Here is a 17,736-nt window from a genome sequence, read left to right as displayed (position 1 = left end):
TTCAAAGGTGAGTCTACTTTAAACAAAACTTAAACAAGTTACATAAATGTAAACTTTAAATAAAATATGGTAGATTACCCTAAGTTATGTTACTACCTTAAGTTATTTCTATTAGAATCATATTTTAGGGCAATGCATAGTTATAGAACCTAGTTACTCCCCTCCCTTCTTTCATTTCAATCCAAACAAGTAGCTAACACATTCCAGCACATTAAAATAGGCTAAAAGAACTTCGCAGGCTTGCCGAGAGGAAAAATAACACTTAAAAAAATTATAAATTATGTTTCTCCTCTGGGAGTGAAGGAGATATTCTAATGACTTTTGAAAACTATTAGGTAGTCATCTGTCACAAACAAAAATAAATGCTGATGATTATATGTGGAAGAAAACAAAAAATGATATCACTGTAATCTATTCCATGTTGAAGTGAATTCCAAAGCACCTACATTTGCACATTCTTCACACATGACTGTGCTAGTTAATTCACCAATAAAGATCCGATCTATGAAGTTCATTTTCACACCTTCTCTTCCATATGCTGTAAAAATAATACTTTTTAATGCAAAAAAAAGTCAGCCATCAACCTAACAATGTAACATGCTTTTTCTCTGTTGACTTAAAAGAAATCTGAAGATAGATGTCCAGTACTACATTAATAATATACTTCTTTGTATGATGTACATACATCATACTATATAATGTCTTTCTTCTTTATAATTCTGTAGAGAAAATTTGATTACCAGCTACAGTAGATTCCAAGAAATGATGAACTGTTCTTAAACTTGAGGCAAGAAAAGTAGACCAATAACCATTGTTTATACCATAGCTCAACTGCTCCCATTAAACCCTTTAAAGCCTCTGTGCCTAACGTAGAGGTAGACAGGGGGAATGAAAAAGAAGATTATGCTTTTAGGGCTATATCGATGCCTAGGCAATAACTATGGAAAAAACAGAGCAGTAAAAGACAAGTAAACATAGCATAGTGTAAAGAATTAATGTGGGCAATTAGTAACTCATTTATATATATAATACATACATATATATAACATTTATATATGTATGTGTGTTTGTGTGTATTCAGTTTAAAATGGTAAAATCATTCTGTTTGGGAAATATTTAATAAATCAAAGAAAATTATGCCTGTGATCTGCTTCAAAATAATCATGGGTTAGGAGAACATAGGTAAAACATAATACGCCATGGCTTCAATGTAGTTTAAGAGGGGTGAGGAGTACATGAGGCTCCGTCATACTATTCTCCCTACTTTAATAGAAGTTTAAAACTTTCCACAGTAAATTAGGACAAAAAATATATATTAACAAACTTCACTCCTCTTTCAAACTTCAATCCTTTTTGGATCTCTAATTTCAAATTTAATACAAACAACATTTAAAATCATTTTAAAAACATTATCTGAAGCACTGAATGTCACAGCCAACTCATAGCTAGATATATCATTAAACATCTTTAATATAACAATTACTATAAGTTATGGTAAACTAAGATGTTTCATTAAGAAAACTGTACAAGGGATTAAAAATAGAAAAGATCACACAAAACTGAAGGAAAAGCAAAACTGGGCAGTTATTCTAAACATACAGTAGATGGCACTATCTCAAAACAAACAAAAAAACCAAAGCATACATGAGAATCCACATTTTTAAAAATCTTGAATCCTTCACATGAAACAAATGTAACATTGTGTGTCAACTATACTTTAATTTAAAAATATCTTGAACCCTTAACTGTATATAGTTTGGGCATGTACAATCATTTTGTGAATTACAGACCTGCAGTATATATATAATGACAAAAAAATAGATAAGAAAATAAATAAAATATAAATAATATTTTGAACACCTTCTAAAAATGATGACTTCATATAACCACTAGTTAATATCTGAAGACAGAATATACAGTTAGGACAAAGCAAATCACTCATATCATTAGATATAAGCCCACACTTAAATATTGATAATTATAAATAATCAGCTTTGATTAGATAATCACTGGGTTTGCTTCATACTTTGGCTAAGGAAGAGTCGGACACTAAAGTAAACAGGTATGCTTGGTTTAGTACTCTCTCCAATAACTGGTTTCCATGCATGAATCTCTGGAACGCTTAGGCACTTGACTATATGAAACTGTATAATATCCGTAAGTCAACTTATCCAAGCACAGGTCAAATGCAAAATGATACAGTATGACGAAACGGAACTTCCAAGTGAGGCTACTGCTTTCAACAACCTTTCACGCCTCCCTTAGGAAACCTCACATTAGGGTATCAGTGTCAGTCTGTATGTTTGATACTAATTTTAGTTTTTAAAGTTCACATGGACACCTCCTAAAATTTTCTTTCTATGACTAACTAGACTATCTTGGTAGCCGCAGGAGTAAGCACACTCTCCCTTTAAGGCCACTACTTTATAGAATTAGTTCACATAAATGCTCAGTTCTTTTTCCCCTGAAAAGAAACTTACAATTTTCTACAGCAGAAAGTTTTAATAGTGAGAGAATCAACATACCTTTGACTTTTTTTCTAGTATCCTCATCAGCAGTTTTAGTAGTTGGGTTGTTAAATGCTTTTAGAATGCTAGCTTGTATTCGCTATAAAACAAACAAGAATTTAGTAAGAGTCCATGCTTGAATGTATTCTTATAGGTTTAGAGTAAGTTCTCCCTCTTTTCCCTCTCTCCCCCACTCCACCACTCTGTCCCTAAAATGATGTATCATTTTAATCAGGACAAAAGGTAACACAGAGACCATGTGGAATTTATCTATTGAAGAAAATCTTTCTATATAAGAAGCTTTTAAACTAGTCACGATGATCTTCATCTAGATTATTTATATACATACATGAGTAAGTCCAGAACATCAAATAATTTCTATAGCAAGAATACCCCAAATCTTGACTAGTTATCATTTTATTTGAATTCAGTTATCAATAATGAGTATTAGTATTAAAGTCTTTAGCAGCTCTTAGGAAATGACGAGATTTATATGTTTCCATAGCTTTTGCCTGTTTCAGGAGAGATCCAATATCACAGAAAACTTTTTCAGAATGAAAACTGGATTCCAAGAATAAAGACATTTGAACTAATAAATTATCATCTTTTATACTAATTATGTCTCTACTTAGTGGATGAATTTAATCTTCTCTAATTCACGTTTTTAACGGTGCAGAGAGAGGAAAGCTTGTTAATTATCCTCCAGAAGTTTTTGGTTTTGTTTTTTTTAAGAAAAGTCTTAATCACAGGTTTTCATATGTGAGACCACTGTTTGACCTCTACTTCCTGAAAATGGTACCTAATTCTGTTATTAAAAAAATATTATATCAAAGAAAAATGAACCTCAAACTGCAGACTTGCCAGAGAATAATAAAATTACCACATATCAGAAGCCAGATACATTCTACTGTTCAGAAGAAAACTCACAGCCTTAAATATTTAAAACAATTAAAAAGAATAAAAACAAATAAATTAAACAGCCGAGTCATAAATTTAGGAAAAGGATATCAAAGCTGAATGAAAGTAAATAACAAAACAAAAGAGTTAATGAAAATAAAAGTATGTAAACTGAATCGATTAATAAATGAATCAAAAGCTGATTCTTTGGGTGAGGGATAAATAAACCTACTAGCCAATCTTTTTCTTTTTTTTTTTTAAGACTTTATTTATTTACTTGACAGAGAGAGAGAGATCACAAGTAGGCAGAAAGGCAGGGGGAAACATGCTCTCCACTTAGCAGAGATCCCGGGATGTGGGGCTCAATCCGAGGAGGGAGGGGCTCAATCCCAGGACACAGGGGCTCGATCCCAGGACCCTGAGATCATGACCTGAGCTGAAGGCAGAGGCTTAACCCACTGAGCCATCCAGGCATCCCACCTGCTAGCCAATCTTTTTTTTTTTTTTTTAGATTTTATTTATTTATTTGACAGAGAACACAAGTAGGCAGAGAGGCAGTCAGAGGGGGGGTGGGGGAAGCAGGCACCCTGCTGAACAGAGAGCCCGATGTGGGGCTCGATCCTAGGACCCTGAGATCATGACCTGAGCCGAAGGCAGAGGCTAAACCCACTGAGCCACCCAGGCACCCCCTGCTAGCCAATCTTAATCAAAGTAAGAACGAAAAGCGTTAATATCAACCTAAGAAAAAGGAAACCGCTAACAAGACTAAAGATATTTCAAGTAATCATGAGAGACAACTTTGCTCCACTCTCATGTAATTACATTTGAAAATTCAGAAAAAATTAGATAATTCTCTAGGAAATGAGTCCCAGAAGAGACAGAGTACCTTCCAGCTTTCATGGGGTAGGTGAATGAGCAGAGAGAGAAGAATGGTATTACACAGTACTCCTTACAAAAAGCTCCAAGCCCTAATAATTTCACAGAGGAATGCCACTAAACATATTTTTCAAAGCATAAAAAAGAGAAACCTCCAAATTATTTCATGAAGCATAATATTGCTACTAAAGCTGACAAAGAATATATACAACACACGCCAACATCACATATGAAAAAAGCTCTAAGTAAAATACAGAAGCACATTAAAAGAATAATATAGTATCATTAAGACTTTTGTTCTAGTAATGCAGGGATATTAGGAAATCTATTCATACAAGCCATCATATTAACAGATATAAGAAGAAAAACATTATAAGATTAAATCCCTTGATTTATTACTATTATTTAGCACTGTATTGACGTTCTAGTCAATGCATTTGATAGAAAAATAAATCTCAGAGGTATAAAAATTTTAAGGGAGATAAAATTATTTGCAGATGATATAATTTTTTATTTGGAAAAGCCAAAAGAACAAACTGAAATGAAAAACTACTATAAATAATAAAAGAATTTAATATGGGGTATGTAAATATAATGACATCAATAGCCTTCACACACACAAACAAAAACCAGTCAGAAGCAATGGAAGAAAATGCCCCATTTATAATAACTAAAAAGATAAAATAAGGAATAAACTTAAGGAATGTGTAAGACCTAAAGGAAGAAAACTTACAAACACTACTGAAAGACACAAAAGAAAACCTGATCAAATGGAAAAACACATCATGTTTTTTGACAGATCCTAAATAAACCTTTCATTTTTGCCCCCTAAATGTGTTCATTTAACATAATAGCAATAGTTTTTTTTTAATGTGAGAGATTGAAGGGAGAGATTAGTTCCAAATGAGCAATGAAAAAAATCAGTGTGGGGGGAGGAAATATACTGACAGACGTTGGTCCCTCTAGATTTGATTTTTAATGCATTGAAATGCATTAAAAAAATGGGCAGAGGTGGGGACCTGGGTGGCTCAGTGGGTTAAGCCTCTGCCTTAAGCTCAGGTCATGATCCCAGGGTGCTGGGGTCGAGCCCCACATCGGGCTCTCTGCTCAGCGGGGAGCCTGCTTCCTCCTCTCTCTCTGCCTGCCTCTCTGCCTACTTATGATCTCTCTCTCTGTCCAATAACTAAATAAAATCCTTAAAAAAAAAATGGGCAGAGGACCTGAACAGACATTTTTCCAATGAAGACATACAGATGGTAGACAGCATAAAAAGATGTTCAGCATCACTAGTCATCAGGGAAATACAAATCAAACCTGCCATGAGATATCACCTCACACCCATCAGAATGGCTAGTATCAAAAAGACAAGAAATCACAAGTGTTGGTGAGGATGTGGAGAAAAAGGAACCCTTGCGCACTGTTGGTGGGAATGTAAGTTTGGTGCAGCTACTGTAGAAAACAGTAAGGAGATACCTCAAAAAATTAAAAATAGAAATACCATATGATCCAGTGGTTCCACTAGTGGGTTTTTTTTTTTAAGATTTATTTATTTACTTACTTGAGAGAGAGAGAAAGAGAGCACCAGCAGGGAGGAGAGAGAGAAGTAGGCTCCCCGTGAGCAGGAAGCCCAATGTAGGACTTGATCCCAGGGCCCTGGGATCATGACCTGAGCCGAAGGTAGATGTTCAATTGACTGAGCCACCCAAGTGCCCCTCACTAGTGGGTATTTACCCAAAGAAAACAAAAACACTAATTTGAAAAGATATAGGTACCCCTATGTTTACTGTAGTGTTACTTATAATAGACAAGATATGGAAGAAACCATGTGTCCATCAATAGATGAATGAATAAAGAAAATGTTCTAATGGAATACACACACAATGCAATAATTACCTGGACATAAAAAAGAATGAGACCTTGCTATTTGGAAAAACATGAAGGGACCTGAAGGATATTATGCTAAGTGAAATAAGTCAGAGAAAGACAAACACCATAAGAGTTCACTTATATGTGTAATCTGATACAGCCACTCTGGAAAAGAGTATGGAGGTTCCTCAAGAAGTTAAAAATACAGCTATCCTACAACCCAGTAATTGCACTACTGGGTATTTACCCCAAAGATACAGAAGTAATGAAAAGAAGAGACACATGCATCCCAATATTCATAGCAGCAATATCCACAACAGCCAAACTGTGGAAGGAGCCAAGATGTCCTTTGAGAGATGAATGGGTAAAGAAGATGTGGTTCATATATACAATGAATATTACTCAGCCATCAGAAAGGATGAATACCTACCATTTATATCGACATGGATGGAACTGGAGGGTACTGTGCTAAGTGAAATAAGTCAGAGAAAGACAATTAAATGATTTCACTCATATATGGAATATAAGAAACAGCGCAGAGGCAAGGGAAGCAAGGACAAAAATGAACTACTGGGATTTCATCAAGATCAAAAGCTTCTGCACAGCAAAGGAAACAGTCAACAAGCTCAAAAGACAACTGACAGAATGGGAGAAGATATTTGCAAACAACATATCTGATAAAGGACTAGTATCCAAAATCTATAAAGAACTTATCAAACTCAACACCCAAAGAATATATAATCCAATCAAGAAATGGGCAGAGGACATGAACAGACATTACTGCAAAGAAGACAACCAGATGTCTTCCACACACATGAAAAAGTGCTCCACATCACTTGGCATCAAGGAAATACACATCAAAACCACAATGAGATACCACCTCACATCAGTCAGAATGGCTAAAATTAACAAGTCAGGGAATGACAGAGGCTGGCAAGGTTGCAGAAACACTGTGGGTGGGAATGCAAGCTGGCGCAAGCACTCTGGAAAACAGCATGGAGGTTCCTCAAATAATTAAAAATAGAGCTACCCTATGACCTGGCAATTGCACTACTGGGTGTTTACCCCAAAGATGTAGTGAAAAGAAGGGCCATATGCACCCCAATGTTCAAAGCAGCAGTGTCCACAATAGCCAAACTGTGGGAAGAGCCAAGATGCCATTCAACAAACGAATGGATAAAGAAGATGTGGTCCATATACACGATGGAATATTACTCAGTCATCAGAAATAATGAATACCCAACTTTTGCATCAACATGGATAGGACTGGAGGAGATCATACTGAGTGAAATAAGTCAAACAGAAAGAGTCAATTATCACATAGTTTCACTTAATTGTGGAGCATAAGGAATAACAAGGAGAACACTGAGGGAAGGAGAGGAGAAGTGAGTAGTGAGGAAATCAGAGGGGGAGATGGACCATGAGAAACTGTGGACTCCAAGAAACCAACTGAGGGTTTTAGAGAGAAGGGGAGTGTGGGGATGGGTCAGCCTGGTGATGGGTGTTAAGGAGGGTACACATTGCATGGAGCACTGGGTGTTATACATAAACAATGAATCTTGGAACACTACATCAAAAACTAATGAGGTACTGTATGGTGACTAACGTAATAAAAAATAGAAAAAATAATTTTAAAAAAAAGAGGCAAGAGAATTCCCAGGAGCATAATTAGAGGGAATTCCAGAACAATGCCTGTACATCAAATGTCGGAGGCAACCAACCCAAACCGAAGCAGTGAGAGCAGGAGACAGACAGACAGTCACCACCAAGATCCCCCTGCTCCTGTACCATGTTTTAAATCTGAGAACAGAATATATGGGGAATGAGCTGCTAATGTCCTTATTCTCCTCCCCCAGCTCTGCTGTGGATCAGCAGAGGATACACATTACCTAACCCAAAGTTGTTCTGCTCTGACCTGTTCCTGAGAGCAAGGAGGTGGGTCATGATGAACTCTGAAGCAGAAGACGCAGAGCAGCCTTTAACCTTTTTGGACCGGAGAGCTAGTAACTCTGTCTGTGGCTTTGACTTTGACAAGTGTGGCTCAGGACACATTCATGATCTTGCCCACTGACTTCCGCAGAAAGAACGTTTAGAAATTCTGGGACACCAAAGCCAGACAATGTTCTAGAGATTCTCTCAGTCCCTCTTTTTTGGGGATCCTTCATCCCGATAATGGGAATAGGTTTGCACTTAGTAACCAGTTACGTAAAACTAAAAATCTACAGCTTAAGCATACACAGGTCGCTCTCAAAACTATAAGGCAATAAAACGATTACTGTAAAAGTAAAAAAAAAAAAAAAAAAAAAATCAAGGCACGTGGGTGGCTCGGTGGATTAAGTCTCTGCCTTCGGCTCGGGTTATGATCCCAGGGTCCTGGGATCAAGCCCCATGTCCGGCTCTCTGCTCACAGGGAGCCTGCTTCCTCCTTTCTCTCTGCCTGCCTCTCTGCCTACTTGTGAGCTCTGTCAAATAAATAAATAAAATCTTAAAAAAAAAAAAAATCGTCTCCTCTGATGAAGAAGATATGCTTGAAAAGAAATAACATGTGGCTTCTATGGCACTAAAAACATCCTATTTTTTTAAACTTTGGGTGTGATGGTGAGGAGGGTTTCTAGTGGAAAACGGCTTTTCCTTATATTATGCTTAAACTATTTGTGTGTGTATATATAGATCTATATGCATATAGATCTATATATACACACACATTCTTCTGTATGTAGGATAGATTTCATGATAAGTTTTTAATACCTTCCCCCAATAATTGTGAAACTGAGTTTCATTTATTAACTGGCCTACAATCAGCGCATTATATTTCCTAGAACTGCTGACTATTTTCTTCAAGTATATTTTGAAAGTTGATTCAAGATTCAAAAATGTAAATACATACAAAGTAGGGTACAAAAGTAAATATACAGTGATCTGTGCCATGTCATACTATCTTGAAATATATGTGAAGAAAATAAAAATTATAAAATATGTCCCCAAAGCAATTAAATATTGAAATAATCTCCAATTCAGATGCAATAAATTTGAAAATTGATGTAACTCAGATACTGAGCTGAAGCTGACTTTTACACCTTCAAAACAGAATTTATTGCATCAAAATAAACAAATTAGAATGAATTCCATGCAGGAAAATGGACTTAAAGATTCCAATAAATACCATATTCACCTGTAAATACTTAGTATCACTGTAAAAAGCCTCTCCAGCTAGCAAAGATAAAGAACTCTAAACCAAGTTATAAGTCTATAAATATATTTTATAATTTGAATATTTTACCAATTCAAAAGTGACTTTCAATATGATTTAATGAGTCTTTGACATTTGCTGAAATGTAAGCTATAATATATGTCAAACTCTTAAAAATAAAAACAATGGAGCTGTTTAAATTATTAACTTCTAAACTATTAGACATTTGCTTTTTTATTGTATCTTAGCCACAGATTTATATTCTCTAAACTGTTAAAGGAGTTAATTAATAGGTAATTCATCAAGTTGAATAGAATAAATGAGTTTAGGTTCAGCTATAGCCTCTCATTGTTGAGAGTCATGCTTTGAACCGTTTAAGTTAAAAAAAAAAAAAAAAAAAAAAGAAGGGAGAGAGAGAGAGAGCACCAGCGAGAGACAGACTTTGGCCAGGGAGCTGCTAACAACTGCAGCACATTAATCAATTAGCAGGGTCAAGGTTCAACTATTTTAAATCTCCACCATAAACTTCTTTCAGTAAGAATGCATAACACCCATGGCTTAAAAGTTAACTGAAACAGTCTGCCTTTACAATAATCCTAACCAATAATGTATCAGTGATAGATCTTTGGAAATAAAAATGTAGCATCACCAATTTGGTGATAGCTCAAATTAAAAGCAAGACAGTGAAGAAGCACATACCTTATAAGTTGAAAGGCTGCCTATAAAAGAATTTCTTACAGTAAATTTGATTTTACTTTGTCCACGAGAAATTTACAATTTTTGCACAAATGCTCCCTTTAGCACTCTACCTGGCCAAAGTGTGGCATCGCTCACAACTTTACAGCCATAAGGAAAAACCTTTAATGAAACATTACGAAAGGAGGTCAGCAGTTGTTCATCATTACTACAAGATTCTGGTGGCAGACATCACGCTGGAGCCTTTCTTCAATCAAAACACACACGGCAGTGACAAACTACAACAACGGCACGATCGCCAGCTGTGGCGTTCCCAGGCCAGACAATGCAGCTCTTGCTTGGGGACTCACTGTAACTGACCGCACGCCTGTCCTTGCTTACAAGAGTGAATAAACCCACAGATCTGACATGTTAATTTTGCCACACCATCTAAACCCTCAAACAGAGGAATGAGAGCTTCCAAAAAGCCAGGTTTCCCACTGTACTGCCTGAGTTTTTAAGATATTGTGAATCCTAATGCACAAAACAAATAATTTAATTAATTTAATTCAATTTAATTGTGACAAAGAATGCCATCAAGTAACAGAAGTAAGATAGGGGAAGATGATAGGGATAGATTTTACAGTTTTATTTGAATAATGACAAAAACAATGTAGAGGTAATTTTTAATTCCATTTACAATGATACAGGACCATATAGTAAACATATTCTTACAAATCATACCAGAAGAACAATCATCTAGAAATTGATAGTCTGAATTAATCTTAACTCCTATATTGTCTGTAGGCTTAGAAGCATCAATATGCATTTATCATTTAAGATACAAGTCTCTGTCTGTATTTCTCCCCCACCTTGTTGCATTGTATCAACTCCCTCAACAAGAATATCAATATGCCAAAGTTACTGAATCATATTTAATATATCAAATAGTGAAATAATTATGGTTAATTTTTTTTAATTTAATTTTATTTTTTCCATGTTCCAAGATTTCACTGTTTATGCACCACATGGTTAAATGGTTAACTTTTAAATAGCAAGCTTAAACATTTTTTATATTGGTCATTGATGATCAAGCATTAAAACTAAACTTTAATAAGCAGTACTGTATAGAATTAAAAAGCACCATTCATCTAGTAATCAGAAAGACCTAAGTTTGGGGGCACCTGCGTGGCTCAGTGGGTTAAGCCTCTGCCTTCAGCTCAGGTCATGGTCTCAGGGTCCTGGGATCAAGCCCAGCATTGAGCTCTCTGCTCGGCAGGGAGCCTGCTTCCCTCTCTCTCCTCTGCCTGCCTCTCTGCCTACTTGTGATCTCTCTCTGTCAAATAAATGAATAAAATCTTTAAAAAAAAAAAAAAAAAAGACTTAAGTTTGAATCTCCCATCCTAAATTTCTAAATCAATTTCTAAATCAAAGAAAATATGATCAAATATTTGCTCAGGAGGATTGTGCTAATGTCCTCAAAACTTACCTATAAATCCCTTAATTGATTTTTTAAAAATAAATTATAGGTAAAACATGATGTAGTATTATCTTATCAATTTATCAGTTCTTTCAAATTATGACATATTCAAAATAACTGAAAATCCCCAAGAAACTAGGTAGTATAACTTATTTAAGAAACTGGTTTTTTGGGGCACCTAGGTGGCTCAGTGTGTTAAACCCTCTGCGGCTTGGGTCATGGTCCTGGGATCAAGCCCCACGTTGGGCTCTCTGCCCAGAAGAGAGCCTGCTTCCCTTCCTTTCTCTCTGCCTGCCTCTCTGCCTACTTATGATCTCTGTCTGTCAAATAAATAAATAAAATCTTTAAAAGAAAAAAACTGTTTTTTTCCAATTCAAATTCTCCACAGAAATTGTCCATTTAAAGTTGAGCACAGGGGCGCCTGGGTGGCTCAGTGGGTTAAGCCGCTGCCTTCGGCTCAGGTCATGATCTCAGGGTCCTGGGATCGAGTCCCACATCGGGCTCTCTGCTTAGCAGGGAGCCTGCTTCCTCCTCTCTCTCTCTCTGCCTGCCTCTCTGCCTACTTGTGATCTCTCTCTGTCAAATAAATAAAATCTTTAAAAAAAAAAAAAAGTTGAGCACAGAAAACTTATTCAACAAAGGAGAGACCAAAAGTGACAATATGAAGGTAAGAAACACAAAAGCAGTAAAAATGAGTACTTCTGTAAAAAAAAAAAAAAATCAGTCAAGGAGCTCACAAAATAAAAGGATGTTATCATATACCTAAAATGTAGGAAGGAGAGGAATAATGAATGGGCTCAACTTAAATGACCACCAACTTCACATAAGCTGCTACATGTAGAAGATGTTATATACAAACCTAATGGTAACCACAAATCAAGAACCACTAAAAATATGCCAAGAATAAGAAGAAAAAAATTATATCACTAAATATATCCCTAGAGAAACAGATCACTAAAAAACCCCAGCAAACCATGAAAAAAGAGAAAGACAAGAAAGGATCACGGAAAATCTTCAGAAACAACTATAGAAGAAGTAATATAATGGCAATATCAATAATTATTTTGAATGTAAATAGACTAATTACTTCAATCAAAAGATACAGTGTGATAGAATGGGGGGAAAAAAAAAAGACCCATCCATATGCTATCTATGAGAGGCTCACTTCAGATCTAAAGTCAGCTGCAGACTGAAGGTGAGGAATGGAGAAACACTTATCACAAATATGGATGTCAAAAGAAAACCAGGGCAGCAATATTTATATTGGACAAAACAGACTTTAAAACAGAGTCCAGGGGTGCCTGGGTGGCTCAGTGGGTTAAGCCTCTGCCTTTGACTCAGGTCATGATCTCAGGGTCCTGAGATCAAGCCCAGCATTGGGCTCTCTGCTCAGCAGGGAGCCTGCTTCCCCCTCTGCCTCTCTGCCTACTTGTGATCTCTGCCTGTCAAATAAATAAATAAATAAAATCTTTAAAAATAATAATAATAATAAAAAAACAGAGTCTAGAATGAGAAACAAAAAAGAACACTATATAATCATAAAGGGGACTATCCAACAAGAAGATATGATAGTTGTAAATATTTATGCAACCACATACATAAAAGTTCATAACAAACATAAAGGAACTAATCAATAATAACACAATAAGGGTAGGGGACTTTAACACCCCCACTTATGTCAATGGACAGATTCAACAAAAAATTCAACAAGAAAACAATGGCTTGGGTGACACACTGGACAAGATGGCCTTAACAGATATATGCAGAACATTCCATCCTAAATCAGCAGCATACACATTCTTTTCAGGTGCACGTGAAACATTCTCCAGGACAGATCATATATTAGGCCACAAAACAAGTCGAAACAAACTCAAAATCAAAGTCATACCATGCATCTTTTCTGACCACAACACTATGAAACTAGAAATTAACCACAAGAAAAATCTGTTAAGACCACAAATACATGGAGGTCAGACAACATGCTACTAAACAATGAATAAGCCAACCAGTAAATTAGAGAAGAAATTTTAAAAATACATAGAAACACATAAAAATAAAATCACCACAGCCCAAAACTTCTGAGATACAGCAAAAGCAGTTCTAAGAGGTAAGTTTATGGCAATTCATGCTTACCTCAAGAAGCCAAAAAAGTCTCAAATAAACAACTTAACCTGACAACTAAAGGAGCTAGAAAAAAGAACAATAAATAAAACCTAAAACCAGCAGAAGGGAAGAAATAATAAAGATCAGAGCAGATATAAATGATACAAAAACTAAAAAACAAAAACAAAACCCAGCTCAGTGAAACCAGAAGCAGGTTCTCTGAAAAAATAAAACATATATCAATAAAACTGATAAACCCCTAGCCAGACTTCACAAGAAAAAAAGAGAAGGGACTCAGACAAAATTACAAATGAGAGAGAAGAAATAACCAACACCACAAAAATACAAATAATTATAAAAGAGTAGTATGTAAAACCATACGTCAACAAATTGGGCAACCTAGAAAAATGGATAAATTCTAGAAACATATAAACTACCAAAAGTGAAATAGGAAGAAATAGACAATTTGAACAGATAACCAGCAAAGAAATTGAATCAGTAATCAAACTCCCAACGAACAAAAGTCCAGGACCAGATGGCTTCACATGTTAAATTATACCGTACAACAAAAAATCCTAAAATCTGTATGGAATCACAAAAGACCCCAAATAGTCAAAGCAATCTTAAGAAAGAAAAGCAAAGCTGGAGGCATCGCAATTCCAGACTTCAAGTTATATTACAAAGCTGTAGGAGTCAAAACAGTATGGTACTGGCACAAAACAGACATATGAATCAGTGGAACAGATTAGAAAACCCAGAAATAAACCCACAATTATATGGTCAATTAATCTTTGACAAAACAGGAAAGAATATCCAATAGGAAAAAGACTCTCTTCCACAAATGATGGTGAAAAAACTGTACAGCTACCTGCAAAAGAATGAAACTGGACCAGACACAAAAATAAACTCAAAATGGATTAAAGACCTAAATATAAAACCTGAAACCATAAAAATCCTAGAAGAAAAAACAGATGGTAACAACTTCGACACCAGCTGTAGCAACTTCTTTCTAAGTATGTCTCCTGAGGCAGGAGAAACAAAAGCAAAAATAAACTTTTGGGGGACTACACCAAAATAAAAAACCTCTTTCACAGCAAAGGAAACAATCCATAAAACTAAAAGGCAAGAAACAGAAGATATTTGCAAATGACAAATCCAATAAAGGGGTAGTATCCAAAATACATAAAAGAACTGATACAACTCAAGACCTAAAAAACAAGTAATCCAATTACCAAATGGGCAGGAGACATGAAGAGACCCTTCTCCAAAGAAGACATACACATCGCCAATAGACACATGAAAAGATGTTCATGATCATTCATCACCAGAAAAATGCAAATCAAAACTACAAGGAGATCACCTCACACCTCTCAGAATGACTAAAATAAAAAACATAAGAAATATCAGCTGTTGGTGAGGATGTAGAAGAAAAGGAACCACGCCCCCTCCCCACCCCCTGCACTGTTGGAAATGCACACTGCTGCGGCCATTGTGGAAAAGAGTTGAAGTTTCTTCAGAAAGTTAAAAATAGAACTACCCTGTGATAAAGCAATGGCACTAATGGGTATTTACCCAAAGAATATAAAAACACTAATTCAAAGCGATGCATGCACCCCAATGTTTACTATAGCATCATTTGCAATAGCCCAATTATAGAAGCAGCCCGAGTCCACTGATTGATGAATAGATAAAGAAGATGTAATATATATGTATCTATGTCTGAACATGCAGTAGAATATTATTCATCCATAAAAAAGAATGAAATCTTGCCATTTGCAGTAACACAGATGGAACTAGAGAGTATAATGCCAAGAGAAATAAGAGTCCGAGAAAGACATATACCATATGATTTCACTTATATGTGAATTTAAGAAACAAAACGAATGAGTACAGGGCCAGGGAGAGGGGGAGGGGAGAGAGAGATGGGGAGAGAGAGAGAGAGACAAACCAGGAAGCAGACTCTTAACTCTAGAGAACAAACTGATGGTTACCAGAGGGGAGGTGGCAGGGGGATGGGTGAAATAGGTGATGGGGATAAAGGACTGCACCTGTGATGAGCACCAGGTGATGTATGGAAGTGCTGACTCATGATATTGTATACTTGAAACTAATATAACACTGTATGTTCACTAACTGCAATTAATATAAAAACTTAATATATATATATATAATGTATATGTAAAACTTAAAAAGAAACTTAAAAAACTTAAAAAAACTTAAAAAGTGACACCTTCAAAAGTTGAATTCAACTAATTTAATATGAAAGTCAATAAACAGACAAGAACAGGATTGTAATAAACACTGTTTGGTAGCAGGAGGGAATGATTAACTCATTCTTTGAGATAACTTAAAAGAAAATATCAGAACCCTAACTCTCTCTTCACTGGAAGCTAGAATACTGCAGGATTACAATTGAAGGTAGGATTAAAAAAAGAGAGAGAGAGAGAGAGAAAGGTCCACCTTACCTAGTAACATGGTAACGGCTACCACAAGCATATGAGTACTTCATTTTCAGATGGTTGCTTAACCACATGTTAATATAGATTAAGAAGTATATTTATCTTGAATGGAAAACGGGATTTGACCTATTAAGACAATTACGATTGACAGAGCCTGTCTGCAGTGCTCGGTTGAGAATGGTTCTGAGGTTAAATCCAGACTCAGCACAACTGTTATGAAGGATTATTATTATTATTATTATTATTAATATTATTATTATTTCGCTCTGAGTGAAAAGGGGGAAATAAGGAGGATATGTACTACGTACTTGACATCTTTGGTATCTTGCATTTTCTCTGAAAAATTGTATGCCATTTGCAGGACTCCACCAAAAAATGATGAATTTCACTCATTTAATATTAAAGTCAACTATGACCCAATTGAATAAGGGACAGGATTACAAGGAACACTTGGGAAATCTATCCAGGCCATGAGCCATTCCTTCTTTTCTCAGAAACATTCCCTGATCCAGGAGGCTGGGATCCTCCTTCCCTTCTTATAAGTGACTGATCCCTGAGTGGACCCTAATCCAACGTGGGGTAACAAAGTTTTTCACTTGGGAATTCAGAATTGGGGCTTCATAAGCAGCCAGTTTTGTTTTAATACATGTGGAACCGCAACATCTGCACAATATGCAGATTTAGCGTTCAGAGAGAGCAGCACAGCGACAGCTCCGTCTGCGGGGAGAGGAGCAAAGAGAATCAACAGAGTCAGAGAACCCAGGGAAGTTAGGAGAATGTTCTCTGGATTCCTGAGAACCTTCCTGTCCCTAGAGTCTTAGATTCTCTTTTCTTTAAGCCAGCTTGGATTGATATTTTTATTTATAGTTAAATGGTACTAACTAATAAAGGATAATAGGGTTGCAAAAGGGTGAGAGAAAACATTCTCTTAGAAGAGGCAAAAAATATATATAAAGGAATAAATAGAAAGAAAAATCAAATTACTTCTTAACCTACATTAAAATGATGGAAAAAATTAATTCCTTCAGTTTTGTACCCTCTTCTTAAAGAGTATATGCGATAAACTTAACAAAACCTGACCTTTGTTTCTTCTGTCCTCACTGCATCCAGCAGATAATGCAGAAGCTCCTGACTGTCCTGTTGCTGGAAACCTTTAAACCGAGGGGCCCTACGATTTAAAAACAAAACAGGAAAAAAAAAAGATCATTTCATCAACAATATATTACTATCATCTAAAATTATTTTTAAATAGCATCTAGTCAAAGATTCAATGTAGTCCTTTTTCTACTAAGTAAAAAGACCAGATGTGATCACTGTTCCAATTAGGATGAGATCTTAAGTACACAGAGAATAATATGGCTACCATTTATCAAGCAACTACTACACGCATGCACAGTACCTATGTGAAGCTTTATATATGACAAGTCATCAAATCCTCAAACAAGTTCGGAATGCACTATTTTCTCTGGCTTATATAAGAGGTTTAGAGGGATTATTTACAGAATTTGCAAGGTCACACAGCAAACAAGCAAACAAAAAGTATTCAAACCCAAGCCACTGTGGTCTATTTTCTTCCCACCCTGAATAACCAAAAGAAAAACAAGAGGTTAATTATATTAAAATAAGGAACTACAATCTGGTATCTCTGTGAATGTATTTATTTTAAGGATTTGACCAATTAGA

At 35.8% G+C, this 17,736-nt stretch overlaps 1 protein-coding gene across 6 annotated transcripts in view; it reads right to left on the bottom strand.

Moving 5' to 3' along the window:
* USP45 (ubiquitin specific peptidase 45) overlaps positions 1-17,736 on the bottom strand; it is a 73,706-nt gene that overhangs the window by 15,623 nt on the left and 40,347 nt on the right. For 3 of the 6 annotated variants that reach the window (XM_032338970.1, XM_032338971.1, XM_032338972.1), the window contains exons 9-11: positions 17,134-17,221; positions 2,526-2,607; positions 447-538 (exon numbers count right to left, since the gene is read on the bottom strand). In XM_032338970.1, coding sequence (XP_032194861.1) covers positions 447-538; positions 2,526-2,607; positions 17,134-17,221 — 262 coding nt within the window. Of the gene's footprint in view, positions 1-446; positions 539-2,525; positions 2,608-17,133; positions 17,222-17,736 lie in introns of those variants that run through there. The other 3 variants (XM_032338975.1, XM_032338974.1, XM_032338973.1) reach the window with 1 other exon arrangement.

The sequence above is a fragment of the Mustela erminea genome, chromosome 4 (assembly GCF_009829155.1).
Source record: "Mustela erminea isolate mMusErm1 chromosome 4, mMusErm1.Pri, whole genome shotgun sequence".
Lineage (NCBI taxonomy): Eukaryota > Metazoa > Chordata > Mammalia > Carnivora > Mustelidae > Mustela > Mustela erminea.
Note: the sequence above shows the minus strand (reverse complement) of the source record. Positions and strands in the feature narration are given on the sequence as shown.